Source organism: Mercenaria mercenaria, chromosome 19 (assembly GCF_021730395.1).
Source record: "Mercenaria mercenaria strain notata chromosome 19, MADL_Memer_1, whole genome shotgun sequence".
In the NCBI taxonomy this organism is placed as follows: Eukaryota; Metazoa; Mollusca; class Bivalvia; order Venerida; family Veneridae; genus Mercenaria; species Mercenaria mercenaria.
In genome coordinates, this window is record NC_069379.1 from 37529037 (window position 1) to 37549324 (window position 20288).

Below are 20288 nucleotides of genomic sequence, written 5' to 3' on the forward strand. Positions count from 1 at the left end.
CTTTTTGCATGAAGGCACTTGTGAACCACTGCACCTTCAAACTTCACATGCTGATAGTACATATTGCGTACACGACCCGTATTGACTTTGGGGTCACCAGGTCAAAGGTCAAGGCGCTGCAGGGGGCATTTGTCACCATTAGTGACAGCTCTTGTATATGTGTGAAATTGCAACCTCTCTTGTAACTCTACTGCATTACATCTGTAATTTGGACTGGAATATCCCAATGTCTATAAGAAGGAAAAGAATGTTTCATGTTTTTTTATTTAGATGTGTATGTGAACTAGACCCAGATGATAATAAAATCTTATGTATTTGTTTACAGGAAAGTGTTTTATAAAATATTCAATGAAAACGATGTTATTTTCCTACCCTTGTCAGAAAAGCGTATTCTCTTGAAAGCCCATTTTTCCTTTTTCTAGACCTTTCTCTGTCATGTACTTTTTATTTCTCTTTTCATTTTTGTTACTTTCATTCTGTTCACTTGTTACTTTTCGTTTTTGTTACGTTAAAATTCACTATTTTATGAAGCACTGCCCTTTTCTTAATTTTTTGTCAGAATGGTCTCATTTTTAACTTGTTACATGTTGTGGCTTTTAAACTACATTTTGATCTGCATGGAAAAACTATTTTAGCTGTATTCAAAAAAAAACAAGCTTTCATTTAAAACCAGTGTATATTTATTATCTTTATAATAAAAATATGAAGAAAAATAAGCAACAGACTTGTTCCTTTTTATTATGCCCCCGAAGGGAGGCATATAGTTTTTGAACCGTCTGTCCGTCTTTCGGTCTGTCGGTCTGTCAGTCTGTCCGCAATTTTCGTGTCCGGTCCATATCTTTGTCATCGATGGATGGATTTTCAAATAACTTGGCATGAATATGTACCACAGTAAGACGACATGTCGCGCGCAAGACCCAGGTCCGTAGCTCAAAGGTCAAGGTCACACTTAGACATTAAAGGATAGTGCATTGATGGGCGTGTCCGGTCCATATCTTTGTCATCGATGGATGGATTTTCAAATAACTTGGCATGAATGTGAACCACAGTAAGACGACGTGTCGCGCGCAAGACCCAGGTCCGTAGCTCAAAGGTCAAGGTCACACTTAGACATTAAAGGATAGTGCATTGATGGGCGTGTCCGGTCCATATCTTTGTCATCGATGGATGGATATTCAATTAACCTGGCATGAATGTGTACCACAGTAAGACGACGTGTCGCGCGCAAGACCCAGGTCCGTAGCTCAAAGGTCAAGGTCACACTTAGACTTTAAAGGATAGTGCATTGATGGGCGTGTCCGGTCCATATCTTTGTCCTCCATGTATAGATTTTCAAATAACTTGGCATGAATGTGTACCACAGTAAGACGACGTGTCGCGCGCAAGACCCAGGTCCGTAGCTCAAAGGTCAAGGTCACACTTAGACGTTAAAGGTCATTTTTCATGATAGTGCATTGATGGGCGTGTCCGGTCCATATCTTTGTCATTCATGCATGGATTTTAAAATAACTACGCATGAATGTGTGACACAGTAAGACGACGTGTCGCGCGCAAGACCCAGCTCCGTCGGTCAAAGGTCCTAAACTCTAACATTGGCCATAACTATTCATTCAAAGTGCCATTGGGGGCATGTGTCATCCTATGGAGACAGCTCTTGTATTACTGAATATTCCCCTTAAATGCCACTGGGGGTATTACTATTTCCAAGATCTACCCCCCTCCCCCACCTCCAAAAAAAAAAAACATAATTTTTCAGTACAAATAAACTTTAACAATTCTAGCACTACCATAGTGCTGGTATTCACTAGTGTCTTAAAATAACTTGATTTTTTAAGGGGATGGGAATTTTAAGTAGAGCAGTATACACAAGTTTATTTTGTCAGAGGGTTTGGGGTTTAACACAATTTTTCAGCTGTGTAACGGCAAGCCGGTAACCTAACCAGTGTTCCCGATTTCTGTACCAGTATAGTTCTCTGTATGAATTGGGTGGCAGATGAATGGTTTTCTATCAAATTGTGAGGGTTAACCTATGCCCTGCTACTGAACTCACGGACCATAGATATGACGGACTCTTCTAGTATTGAAAAGCGTCTTTGTATGCATTTATTTTAGTCACTACTCTGAAAATGTTTTTGTGGTTAGTGAAAGACGCAGAATATGCTCCAGTTAAAAAGACACTTTCCCCTGTTCTTTCACATGCAACATTATTTAAGAAATAATATATCTCATCCAGTGATTTGTCGTTGAATAAATCATTGGAGTTCAGATGCGAAGGAATTGTATCAAGAGGGCGAAGCCCGAGTGATATAATAATACGCATCTGAACGACAAACAATGATTTATTCAAGAGCAAATCACTAAATTAGATATATTATCTCGATTCTTACACGTTACCAAGGATTTTTAAGTGTATCCTTGACAACATTCATTAAAAATTTGCCCGTTTTCAATCGGTTTCTTTTCCAGCGCGCCGCTATGCCATTTGACGCAATAATTGACGTCAGAACAGTGATTTGTTGTAGTATAATTCACTGTTTTCTGCCTTCTTTGTTTAATAGGAAAATGAATCGGATCATGTTAGAATAAACAGTAATGCATCTACACATATCTCCATATATAGTCTTGTCAGAAAACTTTGATAATTTTAGTTGGACAAGTTTCGCTCATACTTAAACCCTGGCTTGGTAGTCGGGTGTTTCACCACTGGATCACTAAGTCGCCTCTATTAAAAAGGACAAGTGTCACAGCTTGTAAAATGTTCAGTTTTGGAGGTAAAGGTCATGCTATGAGATCACCGATCATCTTGAGCATTAAAACTGGAAACATGCAATGGAGTTATCTGGAAAACAAATGGCAAAGACGTTTGCCACAATGAGATAGCATATCATTACACCCCTGCTGACTCGAAAACAAAATAATTTTATTTCAAATAAAATTACATCACCGTGGATGATTTTCGAAGAAAACAAAAACAACATATTGGGAGGTGTGTCTAGTAGCAGATTCTGGCACCTTCTGAAAATGAATAAAACGAGATCAACAGAATCTATTTTATTTGTAATGAATTTTACTGTCTTCATTTCAAAAGTATGGATGGTGCAAAACAAGATAAAATTTTACAAAATCACATATTTGTAATGATCAGTGATCAGGTATTAAAACTATTAATGGGACGAAACATTACCGCATATTATAAAATAACAAGTCATTCCAAATTAAGTCTTTTTCTACAATAAATACATTTTTCTCTATCTTCTTTATTGACTTTATATAATTATTTAAGTAAACTTTCATGATACATTTATTAAGAATGATATGAAATACCTTGTGAAAATGAAAAAAAAAATACAGTTACTTATTTGATATATTAGTACCTCTATTTTTTTTTACATTTTAACTTATGGTGGAACAAGTATTACTGCAACATTTTTTTTCAATAATCACCAATCAATATTTTCAACATCTCCTTAGTTTTTCTATAAGTTGAGGAGAAAAGAAAATATAAATTGGGCTATTTTCTTGCCGTAGGGAAGTTTTTATTGAAATGAAGCAGAATGTCTATCTATTTGTTTATTGTTGATGAAAAGCAGTTTTAACCAGGTAATTTACACACACAAAAATCACAATTCTGAAAATAAATAATTAGAAAACAAATGTCCTGCACAAATATACATATCAATGAGTGAGTACATAAAACATTCCGTGTAAAAAACTGGAATGATGCACTTATTTGTAAATAATACAATAATTTCCATTTTGTGAAAGCAAACAAATTCACATGAATGCAAATCAAAAGTAATCACTGAAAAACACATGACATACAATGCATATACAACAAATGATTGTTTCTAAATTTAGAGCTGATATCAAAAGTTAGGTTTGGCCAATTGTAAACTGTATGCTTAATTTTCAAAAATTAAGCAATCATTCACAAAGGCCTTACAGAAATACATCCAAGGTACTGCAGCAAAAAAACTTTAAACAACACCTTTTCATTGGTCTGCCCTAACAGATGATAAATGCTCGACAATATAGACAACATATAACCATGGGCTAACTATTTTGATCTTACACTTATACATTACACAAAGAACATGTTTGACAAATAAATAGTAAGGACACTTTTCTGTTAATATACAAGTATCTAACATCTGCCTAGAGTATTTCATTCTGCCTAAATCATTATGAACATGATTAAAGAAAACTACAAAAATAGCCCTGAACTTGGGGCAAAAGCCCAGAACTTGGGGTAAAATGTAATGCACTATGCAAAAGTAACATCGTATGAGGTCTTGTATGGTTATCCATAATAAATACTGATAGGAAATTTACTCAGCTATTTTCCCTTCTTAAAGTAGGTCACATTCTTAATTGCAAAAGGTTTGGGGTTTTCTTCAATTTTCCACAAACATTCACAAATCAGAGGAGAACTATCATGATTATGAGAGACAGATTATTACAGAGAGACAGATTATTTCTCTCTTTTTTTTAATGCTTAAAAGATGTTTGTTAAAATAAAGTCTTAGTTTTTTCTTAAATGTAATTCCCTACAGTCTAGGCACAAAAAAAGCACTGGGCCAAAGATTATAAAATTTAAAGCCTGAAGACCAGTTTCTGATTGGCTGTTGAACAGAAATTTAAAACTGACCAATGGCAACGCTGATATAACTGGTTTTCAAACTTTAGTTTTTATAACCTTTGACCCTAAAAAAATGTTGCTCCACTAGTAGGAAGCTATTGTAAACAGTGATAAAAAAATTCACACAAAAACTTATTAAATTATTCATAAAATTTAAAATATTGACCAAAATTTGTCATTGAGCAAAATAAACCAATTTTAATACTAGCTTTCCTTTTCCATCTTTTAATACAAAGTCAACATGCACAAGTTCTTTCCTTGGTGAAAATGATCAATCAAACAATGTTTAAATTCAGTTATAATATAGTACAGCCGGGACTAGAAGCTTCCGTAATTTCTTGACATTTCTCGCCGTTCAAAAGCCGCTGAATTTCTTTGATCACCTGAAAGTATACAATGTAGCACTAATTATATTTCAAATAGAAGATTTTTGTATCTACTTTTGAAAACGTTACTTCATGTATAATTTGCTTTGCTGCCTTCTAAATCTTTATTGTGCCCCTCATCGATGTGGGTTCGAGCCTCACTCGGGGCATTGGATTTTTCATGTGAGGAAGCCATCCAGCTGGCTTACAGAAGGTTGGTGGTTCTACCCAGGTGCCCGCTCGTCATGAAATAATGCACGGAGGGGCACCTGGGGTCTTCCTCCACCATTAAAGCTGGAAAGTCCCCATATGACCTATCATGTGTTGGTGTGACGTTAAATCCAACCAAAAAAAAAAAATCTTTGTTGGTTAGTTTATTTTGAGTTTACAATCCTTTTTCAACAGTATTTTAAGTATGTAATGACAGGCAGTCAACCTTATCAGTGTTCCCAGATTCTGTACCAGTATTGGCAAATTTTAGCCCCAAAATGTCATTTAAATCTGTATTAATGTATCAATTATTTATGCAAATATATATATATATATCAATGTCATTGTTATTTAGACAACAATGAGACATAGTCTTACGTCTTGTGATTTTGGAAATCCATAGGTCTTGAGCTTTGAGAAAACCAGCTGATCATTGATTGTCACCTCAAATGATGCTGCAATAAAGAAAATTAACTTTGTTTTAAAATTCACATATTTTCATCTAATTTCAAGTACTGTACTTACTAACTATTAATTTTGTTGCCTCAGCCAAAAACTGTTGTATCTGCTATTAATATATGCAGTTGCAATAGTTTTGCACTCTGGCCATGCAATAATTGTCACTATTTTCACATTTATAAAAGCTTAACAACGGATAATTGAAGTCAGTAATTGTAATCAGCTTTAATGTTTACACATTTGTATTATACATTTTTTTTTCAAATAATCTGATGTAGTGATTACACCTTTTTTTCAGTTGCAAGTAATAATGATACCCATTTCAATCAAGTAATCACACATAATGATTACAGATTTTTCAGTTATCAGATGTAATGATTACAAACTTTTTCAAGTAAATTACTGTAATCAGCTGTAATGATTGATTGCACATTTTATCAAGTAATCAACTGTAAATATTACACATTTTTTATTACATACTGACTGCAATTATTAAATTTTTTTAAGTAATCAGCTGTATTGATTACACATTTTATCAAGTAATCAGTAATCTTAAATGATTACACATTTTTTTTCAAGTAATCAGATGTACATAATGAACAGTACCAAACCTGTTCCCAAAAGTGTTAAAATGACTCTGAAACTACACAAACAAGGTCTAAAAGCATTAACCCTTATCATGCAGAACATGACTCATTCTGCCATTGCAACATGCGCAGATCAAGATCAGCCTGCACATCCATGCAGTCTGATCATGATCTGCATTGTTCGCCATTCAGTCAGTATCTTTTTGGTTGGCACCCCTTTTAACAATTAGTGGTACTGTCCAAATTGAAAGATGGGCAAGTTCATTATAGTAATTCAGCAGGGTAAGGGTTAATTTTGTACTTACATGATCTACCCACATCCCCTGTCACCTCGGTCTCAGGCAACTCTGTCAGAATGTCTTCCATCAGCTGCCGAAACCGAGGATAGTAACCTCATCCGCCACTGTAACAGAAAATGGCATTTAAATACAGCCATTTGTTGTTATTACCTCTAAATATTACTAGGCATTTTAACCAAGACTAACAGTCACGGTTCGTAACAAGAGGAAGAACAATAGAAAGTCTAAAAAAAATTAAAATGAATAATTAACATAAATCGAGGTTTGGAATTAAGTTTATCAACTTGTGACTTCAACTCTGATTCTAGAGGTAAGGATCCGTACGTACCTCTAGACAATCCTGTTAGGGGTTTTCTAGGGGTACGGACCTCCTTTTTCCAGAGATTTAGGGTTATATATATCTTAAATTTTGTTGAAAATGAAATAAAAAATAAGACTTAACCAATGTTCACTTAAAACTTGGATCTAAATGGTTTACAGATACCAGCGTTCACCCGATTGTTTACCTTCTCTTTCAAAACCTAAATAACTGAGGAACTCCAAATGAATACACTGTTCCGTGCCGATTAGTTTGTTGTAAAATAAACTGTTGATAACAGATAAATGAGTGCATGTAACCCTTAAACATGTTAAATGAAATTCAGCAGAAAAATAAATCAATTAAGCATAATAATATGCACCTATTTATTTGTTATTTAACAAGATATAATGATAATCGGCATGGAACTGATTGTTTAATAATCAATTAACCGACATTAAGTAAAGGAAACTGTTTGTGAAAACGTCCCTGGTTGAACTTGTATCTCGTAACGGCTACCAAATGTGTGGAAAACATTATCATTAAAAATAGTTTTTCCCCCAACATATTTAACATTATTTTGTTTAATCTTTATATTTTTCTGCCAGTTCAAATCCTCATGATTTAATTATTTGATGTTCCTCGGTCATTTACCTTTCGAAAGAAAATGTAACAAATCAGGTAAATGGTGTTATCTGTAAACAATTTAGATCCAAGTTTAAGGTGAATTCTGATGAAGTCTTATTTGTTATTTCATTTTCAACAAAATTTGAAATGTAAATGACCCTTAATTTCTAGGAAGTCGGAGGTCCGTACCCCTAGAAGACCCCTAACAGGCTTGTCTAGAGGTACGGATCCGTACCCCTAGACACTTCCAAAAGAAAAACAGTCTTTAAGATTAAGACCCTATAGGCTGGACCAAATATCCAGAATTATTCAAGTGCTGAGCTTTCACTGTAAGTACACCAACTGAAGTTTTTTTTGGGATTGGAACACCTTCTTAAACATGTCAAATTACAAAGTCAGTGGAAAAAAAAACAGAAATATTTAATAAAAACTGGACAATTTTTGCTAAATCACACTGGTGTCAAAATCTAGGACTTGGATTTTGCAATAAAATATAGGAAGTGGCTATTCTTACGGTCCCGTTAGAATAGCCTCACAGGCTATTCCTACGGCTCTCCCGTAAGAATAGTGAAATAGCCCGCAGGTGGCTATTCCTACGGCTCTAAAGACAGTTTGTATGTCCACCTTGTATTGCATTGTACTGAATTAATTCAACTGGTATATTTTCGAACAAATTGTTTACTTTTCAGTTTCACACCGAGGGCGCCCCCTCCCAATAATTTGACCAATTAAGCTAATTCTCTAAACAATCTTTTGACAACGAGTCAATTTTAGCTGTGTCCTGCAGTTTTGTAGTTGTTTTTGAGGTTTTAACAACCACTTTAAAAAAAAAACAACAACAAAAAGAAAAAAACGTTGTTTAACATTTTATGGAACTGGGTTTGTTATAGGTCTGCTGACTTTCAAAATGTACGCCGCCCTAGCTCCCCACTCTAAAAATGCTTCCTACGTGCCTGACAAGCGCCTGGATTCTTCCTCTAGTACCAGAAAGACTGGAAAATCATCAAATGACACATTTTCCTGTCAATGTTATGTTAAGCATTTTCACACACAATATGTAGCTGTCCGGCAATGAAAGCCTTAATGCATGAATATTTTATCACCACCCGAAAGAAAATGCACCTACCTTCCAATCAAAATTTAACAGTGACTTAATGATGATGAACATGTAATGGAGGCCAAATGAAAGTGATATCAGAAAACTTATTTTTCCTTGAAAAGATCAAATTTTTATGCAGCTTCTTTAAGCCACGTCCTTTAACAAGTGCATGTACTTATTTCACATCAGCCAAATAAGTATCTATTGTGAAATTGGCGAATTCACCCAGATTATCCCCTTTTCAATAAAAACATGAAAATGTACTCAGAATGTGAAACCCCTTATCTAATGCATTGTTTTATAAGATGACTTATAATATTTTCTACATGTTCACAAGCACAGGCAGTAATTGTGGTCTAAACTGAAGTAAAACTCTTAAAAAGATACTTTGAAAAATTAAACAAATTCCTTGAAAAACAGTACAAACTATTATCTGATGAATTGTTCTTCCACCACTATAAACCATTTATCTACCTGGTACTAACAACATACCGGTAATTATTGGTTTTTAACCGATATTTGCGCTAAGTTCAGTGATTTGAATATTACTTCCTTTTCTTTAAAACAATGTAAAATAGCACTTACATATCTTAAAGACAATTATCTCTAAGTGAACTGAAAAAATAAGGCAATTAATTTGGATGGCAAGATATGGGAACCACAAACTGTGGTTTGAAATGAAATGATAATAATTTTTACCAAAGTGCTCCATGTAATCTTTATGACTTTATGACTTAATTTTGCATGTCGATGACCATCAGGCAAAATCAACACCTGTATATACTTTTCGTTCTAATTAATACTTAGTATAAGTATTTTTTTCTTGAAAATTGGCATGCACACGTAGAAATATATACTTAATAAAAGCTTAAAAGGATTTTAAAAAGTATTCAACACTTTAGATTTTATGTCTTGATTTTACCTTTTACTTGAGATTTCTTCGCATATAAATTCTGTCCAAATCAACACCCTCAAACGTTTTTCGTGAATAAAAGCTTAAAATGATTCTTTAAAAAATCATCACTTTAAATTTTATATCTTGATTTTGCCTGTCATTTAAAATTTCTGCGTATACAGTAGAATCTGGCGAAATCAACACCCGTATACGTTTTTCGTTTCAAAACCACCTTATATATAACTATTTTTTCTTGAAAATTGACATGCAAAGTTCTCTCTCGATGTGATACTAAAAGGTAAACAATTTGTTCGAAAATATCCATTTAAATTAAGTCCGTACAATGCAGTTCAAGTATGTTTTCCGTGACTATTTGATAAACGACATTGTGTCTGAAATCATTAGTCCTCCACCTCTGATAATTCATGTGGGGAAGTTGGCAGTTACTTGCGGAGAACAGGTTTGTACTGGTACAGAACCCAGGAACACTGGTTAGGTTAACTGCCCGCCGTTACATGACTGAAATACTGTTGAAAAACGGCGTTAAACCCAAAACAAACAAACAAATCAAGATGGACATACAAACTGTCTTTAGAGCCGTAGGAATAGCCACCTGCGGGCTATTTCACTATTCTTACGGGAGAGCCGTGGGAATAGCCTGTGAGGCTATTCTTACGGGACCGTAGGAATAGCCACTTCCTAAAATATATCCACTTACATGACTTAGTGAGTAAAATTTATTTATTTTCCCAAAAATATATATATACTTAACATCAATCAGAACATTTAAATTGCAGCAACATCTAAAATGTTATAGTAATAATTTCCACTGCTGTCAAAATTGATTATACGCAAATTAACGTTTTCCGATTTCTGTACCAGTTGAAGAAAAATAATACCTTTACATCTAAGCGAGTTATAATTGTATAGATATCCTAAATAGGTTGAAATAACCTTAACTGTTTGAAGATGAATTCTAACATGAATGAAAATTAAACTCAAATGCAAACAACTGGCAAAAACGTACCAATATTCAACATGTACTTTCACTTTGGCCGCCATGTTTATTTTTGAAAGGTTAGATACCACCAAATTCAGTTGTTGTTGTTTTTTTTTTACATGGGTATGATGGGATTACTCGCGCAACTTTTTAAGTATAGAATAGAAGTTTGCAAGGTTTCATATTTGTTGTCAGAATGTATTGGGAGATGAATATCACTATTTCTTTCAGTGTAAACGCTTTTGAAATTACCGTCACAACATGAACTTATATAGGTAGGCCTAATATGAAATAAGGCAAAGCCTCAAAGCGAGCTCAAAGAAATCGGATTTAGCTAAAAATATTATGCATCATTTATTTGTCACAAAGAAACTATTCACTAGTCACCAGAATTCAGGAGAACCTATTCACTTGAAAAAGTTTACATTTAGTGTCACCATACCTGTAACAGTGAATATCATACGTTGCAAAATTTATGGGAAACCGGTGTCACGGTGACGTCATTACCGCGTTCCCGTTTCTTTCTGCTTATTAATGACATTTTTTTCCATTTTCTGGCCGATGCTTGATCTTTTAAATGAAAACAATATTTTTTTCAAACAACTGGAAATCATTTTTTCATTATTGTTAAGTGATGAATAATTTTAAGCAATTGAATGAAGTTCTGTATTCACTCCGGAAAGAAGTACTTCCTGTGAGCACCAGTCCGCTAGGGTGCGCTTTTTTAAAACTTCCGACGAAACTTTTCAAATCCATCACCAAGTGTGAAAGTATACTTGCGTTACCGTAAAGCTCGATTCTCGAGCAGGCCCTTCGGGCCTGCTCTTCGAGCTCGCTATTACAGATACATGCGGGGAGCTCATAATTTTAATGTAGGGATAACGCATGTTTTTTTGTATTGTAACATCTGCAGAATCCCGAGGGATTCTGCAAATGTTATCACACGACATGAACATGCGCTTACGCTATTCTAGCATAAAACGCGTAAAAACTGATAAATGGACACAATGTCTCTCAACGTCATTAATTTTCCACGAAATGCGCGGGAATGTCTGAGTTGTTTTTTACGTTGACGTCATTTCGTTTTGAATTATCCGTTTTGGGGCCGAATGACGTTTACGCTTTGCCACGGAACGCGCATATATAAAAAGGTGTTATAACAGCACGCGAGCGCGAGAATCTCTCTGTTAACACACGTTTTCTCTCCTGTTAAAACACCTCCGAAAAGTGACAAGAACAGCAGTTTTATGCTAGAATACCAGTTTACAAGTCTCTGCAGGTTTTAGAACATACATCAATGTGAGATATATATGTATACAAATATAAGTCGGCATCTTAAAAATGGTTCGCATTTCATTTCCGAGCGATTTGAATTCTAAAAGACTTATATCATCACTTTAACCTGATTTACTACTCTACTCAAATATTCATAATTGAAAAGCGAATCAAATGATACTTAGGCCTATTTAGATAACTTAAAATTTCAAGAGAATATTTAGATAAAATGCCCACCTGAAATAACTTCGAATAAGATAAAGCTGTTCAAATATTCAATGCTGCAATACAAGTCATGTGATTAAAAAAATATATTTAAGAATTAAATGACTTTTTTTGCGTTTATACGGCTATTCTAGCATAAAACTGCTGTTATTGTCATTTTCGGGGGGTGTTTTAACAAGAGAGAAAACGTGTGTTAACAGAGAGATTCTCGCGCTTACGTGTTGTTATAACATCTTTTTATATATGCGCGTTCCCTGGCAAAGCGTAAACGTATTACGGCCCCAAATCGGATAATTCAAAAGGAAATGACGTCAACGTGAAAAAACAACGTAGACCTTACCGCGCATTTCACGAAAATTTAATGACGTTGAGGGACAATATATTCATTTACCTGTTGTTGTTTTTTTTTTTTTTGGTGGGGGGGGGGGAAGTTTAAATGTTTTATGCTAGAATAGCGTTAGCGCATGTTCTTTTTGTGTTACAACATCTTCAGAATCCCTCGAGATTCTGCAGATGTTATAACACGAAAAAACACGCGTTATCCCTACATAAACAACATTGGAATATTTCGAAAATCCATGATTTGCACAAAAATAGCATTCAATTCTTTTATCACATGCTTGACGCCGTCGGGTGCAATAAGGCTATAAAATATTTTTGCATAAACATTGCACAGCGACGAAGACTACAGAAGAGGATGCAACGTTTATCTAGAGGATGCGGTCTGCTGGCTCGCTCGGATGCGCATGGCCGTGCTGGAGACGTCGGATGATGAAGGCTCCAGTTAAAATAGCCTACCTACTCTTCCCCTGCAGTGAACATGGATAATCTTTTTGCATCTAAGTTTTCTTATTTTTAGTACTTATGTTATTAGTAAAATGTATGCACGCTCTTCTTATTTCTATATAGAAAATCTAACCACTATGAATTATCGGTTGCTGGAATATTCTTCGGAATTATTATCAACGCGAGGCACGCGTGTCCGGTCAGGTCTGGTTAGCCTTCCAACATCCACCACCATTCATACGGACTTTAAAAGTAGGTCCGAGTCTCTAACAATTCATTATTTGCCAACAAAAATATATTGTCTAGCAAAACTCTCTCTGTTTGGCAATAAAAACACTGTTTAATAACATGGAAAGGGACATGTTCGCGCTCTACGTAGCATTTATTCTACACTGCACATAATATGTGTTGACGTCGTTTTCAGTATGGCAAACGATGGTCGAATTGACTTGGTCTATACAAGGTAAGAAAAGAAGAAATTTTGATGTTAAGTGAGAAAAACTTATATGCGATATAGATAATATTACATTGGTGTCATTTTAAATTGAATTTATTAAAGACATAGAATAAAACTGATTATTTTATTCAACAGATTTAATAACTTGCTCATGTAGTATTCTCAATATATTTACAGTTTTACGGTTTTAAAAATAGCTTGCTACAAACATGAGTAGATTGCATTCCATGAGTATCAGAAAACCAAACTAAATATCAGGATATCGATCTTTTCAACACATTTGAGCAACCAAAAAGACCTAATAAAATTGTAATTCGCATTCCGAAAAAAATACAGTTTCTGAATTTTATTTGAAATATCCTTAAATCCGGGAAAGAATCATATCGTTTTGATCCTGATCGTTAGAAAAAAAGTAGTTTTAGCAATAATTTATGAAATTTTAGAGTCCATTTTTGAAACCTTTTTTTTTTCGAACCGTCGGACGTCGTTTTGTTCATTTCTCTCTTTCTTTCTTTTTTTTGTCAATGACGTCAGATTGTTCTTCTGGTTTCGTGGAAGGGGCCGTCCTTGATATTATTGCACTAATATTGTTTATACGAAGATAAACGTTTTTTCTCTCATAAGAAGCATATAGGGAATATAAATATTTTCAACTGAAAGCAACTACGGTGCCCCTAAAGTGACATGTTACACACTTTTTTTCCAATTAGGTAATGTGAGACTTTTTTATTTCGTTTAAACGAAATAAGTTATTTCGTTTCAACGAAATCATTTCGTTTAAACGAAATAAGTTATTTCGTTTAAACGAAATGATTATTTCGTTTAAACGAAATGATTATTATGTTTAAACGAAATCATTTCGTTTAAACGAAATAAAAAAAAGTCTCACATTACCTAATTGGAAAAAATGTGTGTAACATGTCACTTTAGGGGCACCGTAAGCAACATATTTCAAAAGATAGTTTTATTTAATCAAGATGATACCATTTCCAAAACGCATTCCTGAAAAGATGTTTCAATAATACGATTAAAATGCTGCATTTACTTCTCTTAGAACTTAACATATTATTTTCAGTTTTCATTTTTGAATGTAGCAAATATCTATTTTTATCAGGATGTTATGGTGGCTGATTCCAAACATTTCGTTATGTCGCGTTGGCGTGCGCGCGGCTTTTGTAACACATTTCGTTTTGTCGTCAACGCGCCAACGCGCCATAACGAAACTTTGAAAGTTTTGTGTTTCGTTTTGGCACGCGCTCCAACGCGACAAAACGAAACTAACACCGCGACATAACAAAACATAGAATGCACCAGAACTTCAAAGTTTCGTTATGGTGCATTTGCGCGCGTGCCAGGACGACAAAATCGAACTGTGCTACATAAACCGCGCGCACGCCAACGCGACATAACGAAATATCCTAAATCAGCCACCATAGGATGTAGATGTGACTCATACAACACATATCAAAATAACCGAGGATATAACAGAACTGTCAGTTTCATTTAATAGTGAATTGAAAAACGTCATTGTACAAATAGTTTTGTAATGGTTTCGTTTTTGATAATTAAAAGGTTTATAAAACTCATACTTAAATGCTAATTGCATTTCTGAGTGTCATAATTAGGAAGATTTTACTATATCTTTTTAAGGACAAAACCCTACCCGATTGCACAAACGAAAATAAACATATACAGTTTCAAAACAGATCATGCTACATAAATATTTGATGTACTTAAATCTAGATAATTCTACGATAGTACTTGAACGTTTCTGTCTCGTTTGAAGCTATATATTGAAAAGAATCTGTAGACATATCAAATGTCATCCCTTTAGATATCCTTCAGCAAAAGCCTTATAACGCCTAAATCTAGGAAATAATACCAAGATACTATTCGTACATATGTTTGTTTGTTTTGGGTTTAACGCCGTTTTTCAACAGTGTTTCAGTCATGTAACGGTGGGCAGTTGACCTAACCAGTGCTCCTGGATTCTGTACCAGTACAACCCTGTTCTCCGCAAGTAACTGCCAGCCTTTCCACATGAATAAGAGGTGGAGGACGAATGGTATCAGACAAAATGTCTTTTATCAAATCGTTACGGAGAACATACGACCCCGCGATCGAACCCACGACCCCGCGATCCATAGATCTGCGCTCTCCCTATTTACCTAAGCCCCCGGACTTTTTCATACATACAAATCATCAATAGCCATAATCATTATATTTGCTTGACATTAGTGGGGTAGGAAGTTTTACAGTTATGGTTTGGGAATGCCCGGGATTCAAGAAATGTACGCGCCACTTATCGTATCTGTATATTGGTTGACTGTTGGTAGTCTTCTGGCAACTTCTGGCAACCTCTCATACATCAAAAATCATCAAAAATCATCTCACATGTTGCATAGTGATATTATACTGTGTCTGCTTGCTGTAATATTTTTTTTTTAAATATTCGATACCGAAACTTGATAAAGGTAGTTGCTAGTTTAATGTTTTAGACACGGTTTCATATATGATCCCATTTCGGAAGCAAACTTACTTAGTAGAAAGCATCTCCGTACTACCAAGCTTGCAAACAGAGGGGGTTGGGGAAATTGCTACCAACTTAAAAGAGTACAACAACATTCAACAAGTTTGGTCACACAATAAATGTTTCGATAGACTAAAAGCTCTTCGTTATGTGCCTTCACAGTTGATACCGGCATCCTTCAAAGGGCCGCTTCCAACAAGTACCTTTCGTTTCCCATTCTTATCCATCAGAGCTCCGACATAGGCCAAAGAGTTCTACAACAGAACCACGGAATGCGTGTATTGTACGAGAATAGTCATATCGTGGGATGCCCCAAGGTTCAGTTTCGGGTCCTTGTCTATTATTTACTTATTTAGGAATTATTAAACAGTGGGTTAAGTTCACTGCCTCCACTTGAAAGGAAATAAAAAAAATCTATTTTCTATCCAGTAGATATGCATTGTACATTGTAGTTTTTCCTCGATTAATTATAAGCGAATTATGACAAAAGCACAAGTTTAGACAAAACATGTCTCCGGACATAACTTAACAAATAAATGCGCACCTGTATTTCATATTTTGACAGGCGTTTTAACTGTCAATCATGTCGACATTTATGGTCACTTTAATAACGCAAATTAATTGAAAGACATTATCAAAGTTTTAACATTAATGGTTGGTCGGTATAATATAATTATTGAGTTTATAGATTTTTTTGCTAGAAATAAATATTTTAGAACGAAATCATAGCAAAAATATTTCTGCACTTTGGAAATAACTTCAAATATTGTAGAAAAATTTAAAAGGCGCCCTATGTATGGGCGGTTTCATGCAGAACAAACAATAATGATGTTGTGCATTTTTTGTGTGTTAATCAATCTGTGAGTTTCATTGAAGTGACAGATAGGGAGAAAGTTACCTTAACTCACTTTGGTTTGGGTCATGATTTTTTTTATTTTGATATATTGTAATTATATGGTGTCCTAACCGGGCCATTTGATAATAAACAACATCATTTTAATATAACTTTTAACGCACAGGCATTGGTTCCTGGTATGTCAGTTTTCATCGTTAAAGTCAGTTAATACTGTTTAGTTGTAATTGACGTCTATGTGGATCAGACCCTGTTCACACGACGTCGGCATATCTTGACTGCGCAATAAATGTTAATTATGGAGGCGTAAAATTGCTAAATTTAAAACACGTTATTACGTTTTATTACGCTACAGTTGTCCGAAGGGTAATGGGGAAAGTACCTAATTGAAAACCCTCTTTATATACATATGAAATGATAATAGTCCCAATTTTTCTTCCTTCTCTCGTGCCCTTTCACAATATCAGCATGTTTTCTTTTACTCTGCTATGTTTCAGTTATGTATTTGTAACATCCTGTCGAAATCGGCATGCTCCTATCGTTTGCTATGTCTCGAAAAGAGACATTGAAAGAAGCGAAATGGAGTAAATTCAGATGGTTGTATGGAGCGTAACATTCTTATATAAAAGTTAAAATCCATTTCCCTTTTTTACTGTAGTAGCAATTTAATCCTTGATGGGGATATAAGTACCTGAAAATCAGATGTTGTAGAAAATGTCGAAATAACGTTATTATGTCGGTAAATTTTATATGAAATCATGAAATAACGAGCGGATTTTGTGGTGTTCAACCTATTCAAATACTTTTCTAAAGTCAAGAATTATGTGCAAAAAAAATCTGCGCCATTCAGATATATATATACTACACTTCCTCACGCGAAAAACATGCATTATTTCTATATTTTTTAAACCATTGCGAAAGTAATAGAAAAATGACCCCAACACGAAACCATAGAATATCTGGCAGCAAAAAAGGTCAATGACTGGTGATGAAAGACTTAAGTTACGTAAACTGACGATCCATGCAGATCAGTCTGGGATCTCGGCAGATTACGTCGCTTGTATACGTAAGCGTCATTCGCAACGTAGACGTAATATGTTTATTAATGTTTTAATTAGTTAATTGGTGACACACTGGAATACTATTTTTGAATTGTTTCTTTTGAAATTAATACAAGATTAAGGGACTCAGTACCGTTTTGCTAACTGACAGATTACGTGGCGTATGTATACATGCGCGTCATTTGCAACGTAAGCATAATATGTTAATCAATGTTTAGTGGCACATCGGACAAATATTTCTTCAGTTATTTCTTCTAAAATCAAAGACAATGTCAATGGACTCTTTTCCATTTTGCAAATTGTAATTAAATGCTAGCTAGTGTAATATTCGAGTATTTGATTGTGATAAAAAAAATATTATTGAATTTAGATTAAGTTTATTAACTTTAAATTAGTTTTTATAACATTGATTGTCATTATGACTTTCAGAAAGAAAAATGCACTCTTTGTATGAATATGTATGGCATTTAAAAATCAACTAAAATTAAATAGAAATTATCTTTGATAAATTCTTTGGGAAAGTAAGAAAAGTAGAAATTTTCACATCCTTTTCAAAATTGGGAAACTTGTCATTTGAACAATATGTAGAGATCACAAAAATATTTAACTATTATGTATAAAACAAATCTAAGATTATTTCCATCAGGAAATAGCTCTCTTTGTAATCAATTTACTCGAGCAATTAATCAACACGTACGTTTTTGTGCTGTCAAGTTATTAATAACCTGATTCAAAATTTTCGATTTTCGAACAATAAACAAGGACATTTATTCAGTTGCAACTCCCAACATTCAAGAACTTAGAACACCGACATGGAAAAAAAGTGTAAAACCGCTGAATTTTCATTTTTGACCAGTAAATGAGTTACACGAACAGGAACTCTTTTGAAATTTTCTGTTATTACACTGTGCTAACACTATAAACTATAAAATATTCAGTAAAAAGGCACGTACAGACCTCTGAAAGACATTAAATGGATTTTTACGTAAATTATTGATCAAGCAAAGAATAAAACCACCGCGGGTATTTGTTCCATTCTGAATAATAGCGGGTAGCGCTAATTTACAATGTTTTACAAACGAATATTTTAAACTGTAAAAGAACAATAGCACAACTTTAAGGTGACTGAATAAACTGGTTTAACTTAAACATAATTACAAACTTTTGAAATAATAGCGCTACGGTCTTTTTATTGTGATCGCGTTGGTATATGTATGTAATGTTAGATTTTGGTTAACACCCTGGGTATTGGAATTCTACAGGAGGCAAAAAAGGCTCGCGCAAAAGTTTTGGGCGCGGTTTAAGGCTTAAAGCAGTATTTTGTTCATAAATTGTCAGAGGAAGATACTTTTCGTTTAAGTTAAATATTTCAATTCTAGTGTTTTTATTAGGATACTAGTGTTTGTTTCAACTGTTATATAATATTAACTGGTTACGTAAATTCCACTTAGCACCGTTGTTGGATATATAAGTTCCATATTACAAACGTATTAAAAGGAGTGCTAGTGCGAATTTTTCAACAGACAGACACTCTCTGAAAAATGTTTTAAGAGGGAACTTTAAACCAAAAATAATGGAAATGGATATAAGTAAAGGAAATATAGTGGGATTGTTGATTCTCTTTGGACTCTTTCTGTCTGCCAATGCACGTAAGTAATATTTTCAATTTCTTTTTGTGTGTCGTCATACCAAAATGAACCATCTAGTTAAACGAAGTTATTTGAAATTTTAATATTTTTTAATCTTATGGTTTTACAAAAATGTTTATATTTAAAACGAATCTTTTATATGTCATTTATAATTAAAATTACAATTAGGCGTGTAATTAATAGGATTGTAGTCAGTATTTTACGTTGGCTTTTGACTGAATGTCGATTTAGAATGTCCTTTTTCATCTGACGACACGTATTTAGCCTGCTAAATTTCTAAAATGGACTGGTCCATCATTCAATTTGGGCAGTACCACGTATTATTCAAAGGGATGTTCACTGTAAAACTTACTGACTGAATAGCGAACAGTGCAGACCATGACCAGACTGCACGTATGTGCAGACTGATCTTGGTCTGCACTGGTCGCAAAGGCAGAATCACTTGCCGCCAGCAGGCTAAAGGTTAAAGTTCTCGAGTCCGTGTCTTTCTGATATAAAAGTTACAATCTTATATTGAGTGTTTATTTCAAACGTTTAAATAGATATCTCCTACATAGAATCATCTTATTTCTTGTTAGAAGAATTGTCATTGCATGATTAAAAGGCAGACAAAGACTCAAAACAAACAAATAACAGTCAAAAAGGCAGACAGACAGACAAACAGATAGACAGACGAACAGATAGACAGACAGAAATATGAACAGACAGACGAACAAACAAACAAAGAAAATAAACAAACTCTTTATGCTAGTATAATATTTGAAATAACATTGTAGCTTGCAGAATAATAAATTGTATAATGCATTCTGTGCTAAGCACTTTAAAATAAGCATTTATGAGAACGCCGAAAAGGCAGACTTGAGACTTCCATTTAACGGTCATCACGCTCAGTTAAAACACATAATGAATGGATCAAGGAAAATAGCTAGATAAAAGCTCTATTTTATTTACCTACATTGATTTGAATCTCGTAT

The 20288-nt window shown here is 34.2% G+C and overlaps 2 protein-coding genes across 11 annotated transcripts in view; one reads left to right on the forward strand and one right to left on the reverse strand.

Moving 5' to 3' along the window:
* Positions 1-3036: 3036 nt before the first annotated feature.
* LOC123542773 (migration and invasion enhancer 1-like) lies at positions 3037-10618 on the reverse strand. 2 transcript variants are annotated; one of them, XM_053531869.1, is made up of 4 exons: positions 10506-10618; positions 6566-6663; positions 5593-5669; positions 3037-5022 (listed from the first exon to the last, which is right to left on the reverse strand). In XM_053531869.1, the coding sequence occupies exons 2-4, from the start codon at positions 6624-6626 to the stop codon at positions 4936-4938; spliced, it is 225 nt and encodes a 74-aa protein (XP_053387844.1). In that variant the 5' UTR covers positions 6627-6663; positions 10506-10618; the 3' UTR covers positions 3037-4935. The 2 variants fall into 2 exon arrangements, with proteins under 2 accessions (XP_053387844.1, XP_053387845.1); XM_053531870.1 differs by lacking the exon at positions 10506-10618 and adding an exon at positions 8611-8635.
* An 8070-nt stretch (positions 10619-18688) lies between these two features.
* The window catches only part of LOC123542023 (multiple epidermal growth factor-like domains protein 6), a 93368-nt gene continuing 91768 nt past the window's right edge, over positions 18689-20288 (forward strand). For 2 of the 9 annotated variants that reach the window (XM_053531920.1, XM_053531921.1), the window contains exon 1: positions 18689-19314. In XM_053531920.1, the coding sequence (XP_053387895.1) occupies positions 19239-19314 (76 nt within the window). In that variant the 5' untranslated portion in view covers positions 18689-19238. The remainder of the gene's footprint in view (positions 19315-20288) is intronic. The other 7 variants (XM_053531922.1, XM_053531925.1, XM_053531924.1 and 4 more) reach the window with 6 other exon arrangements.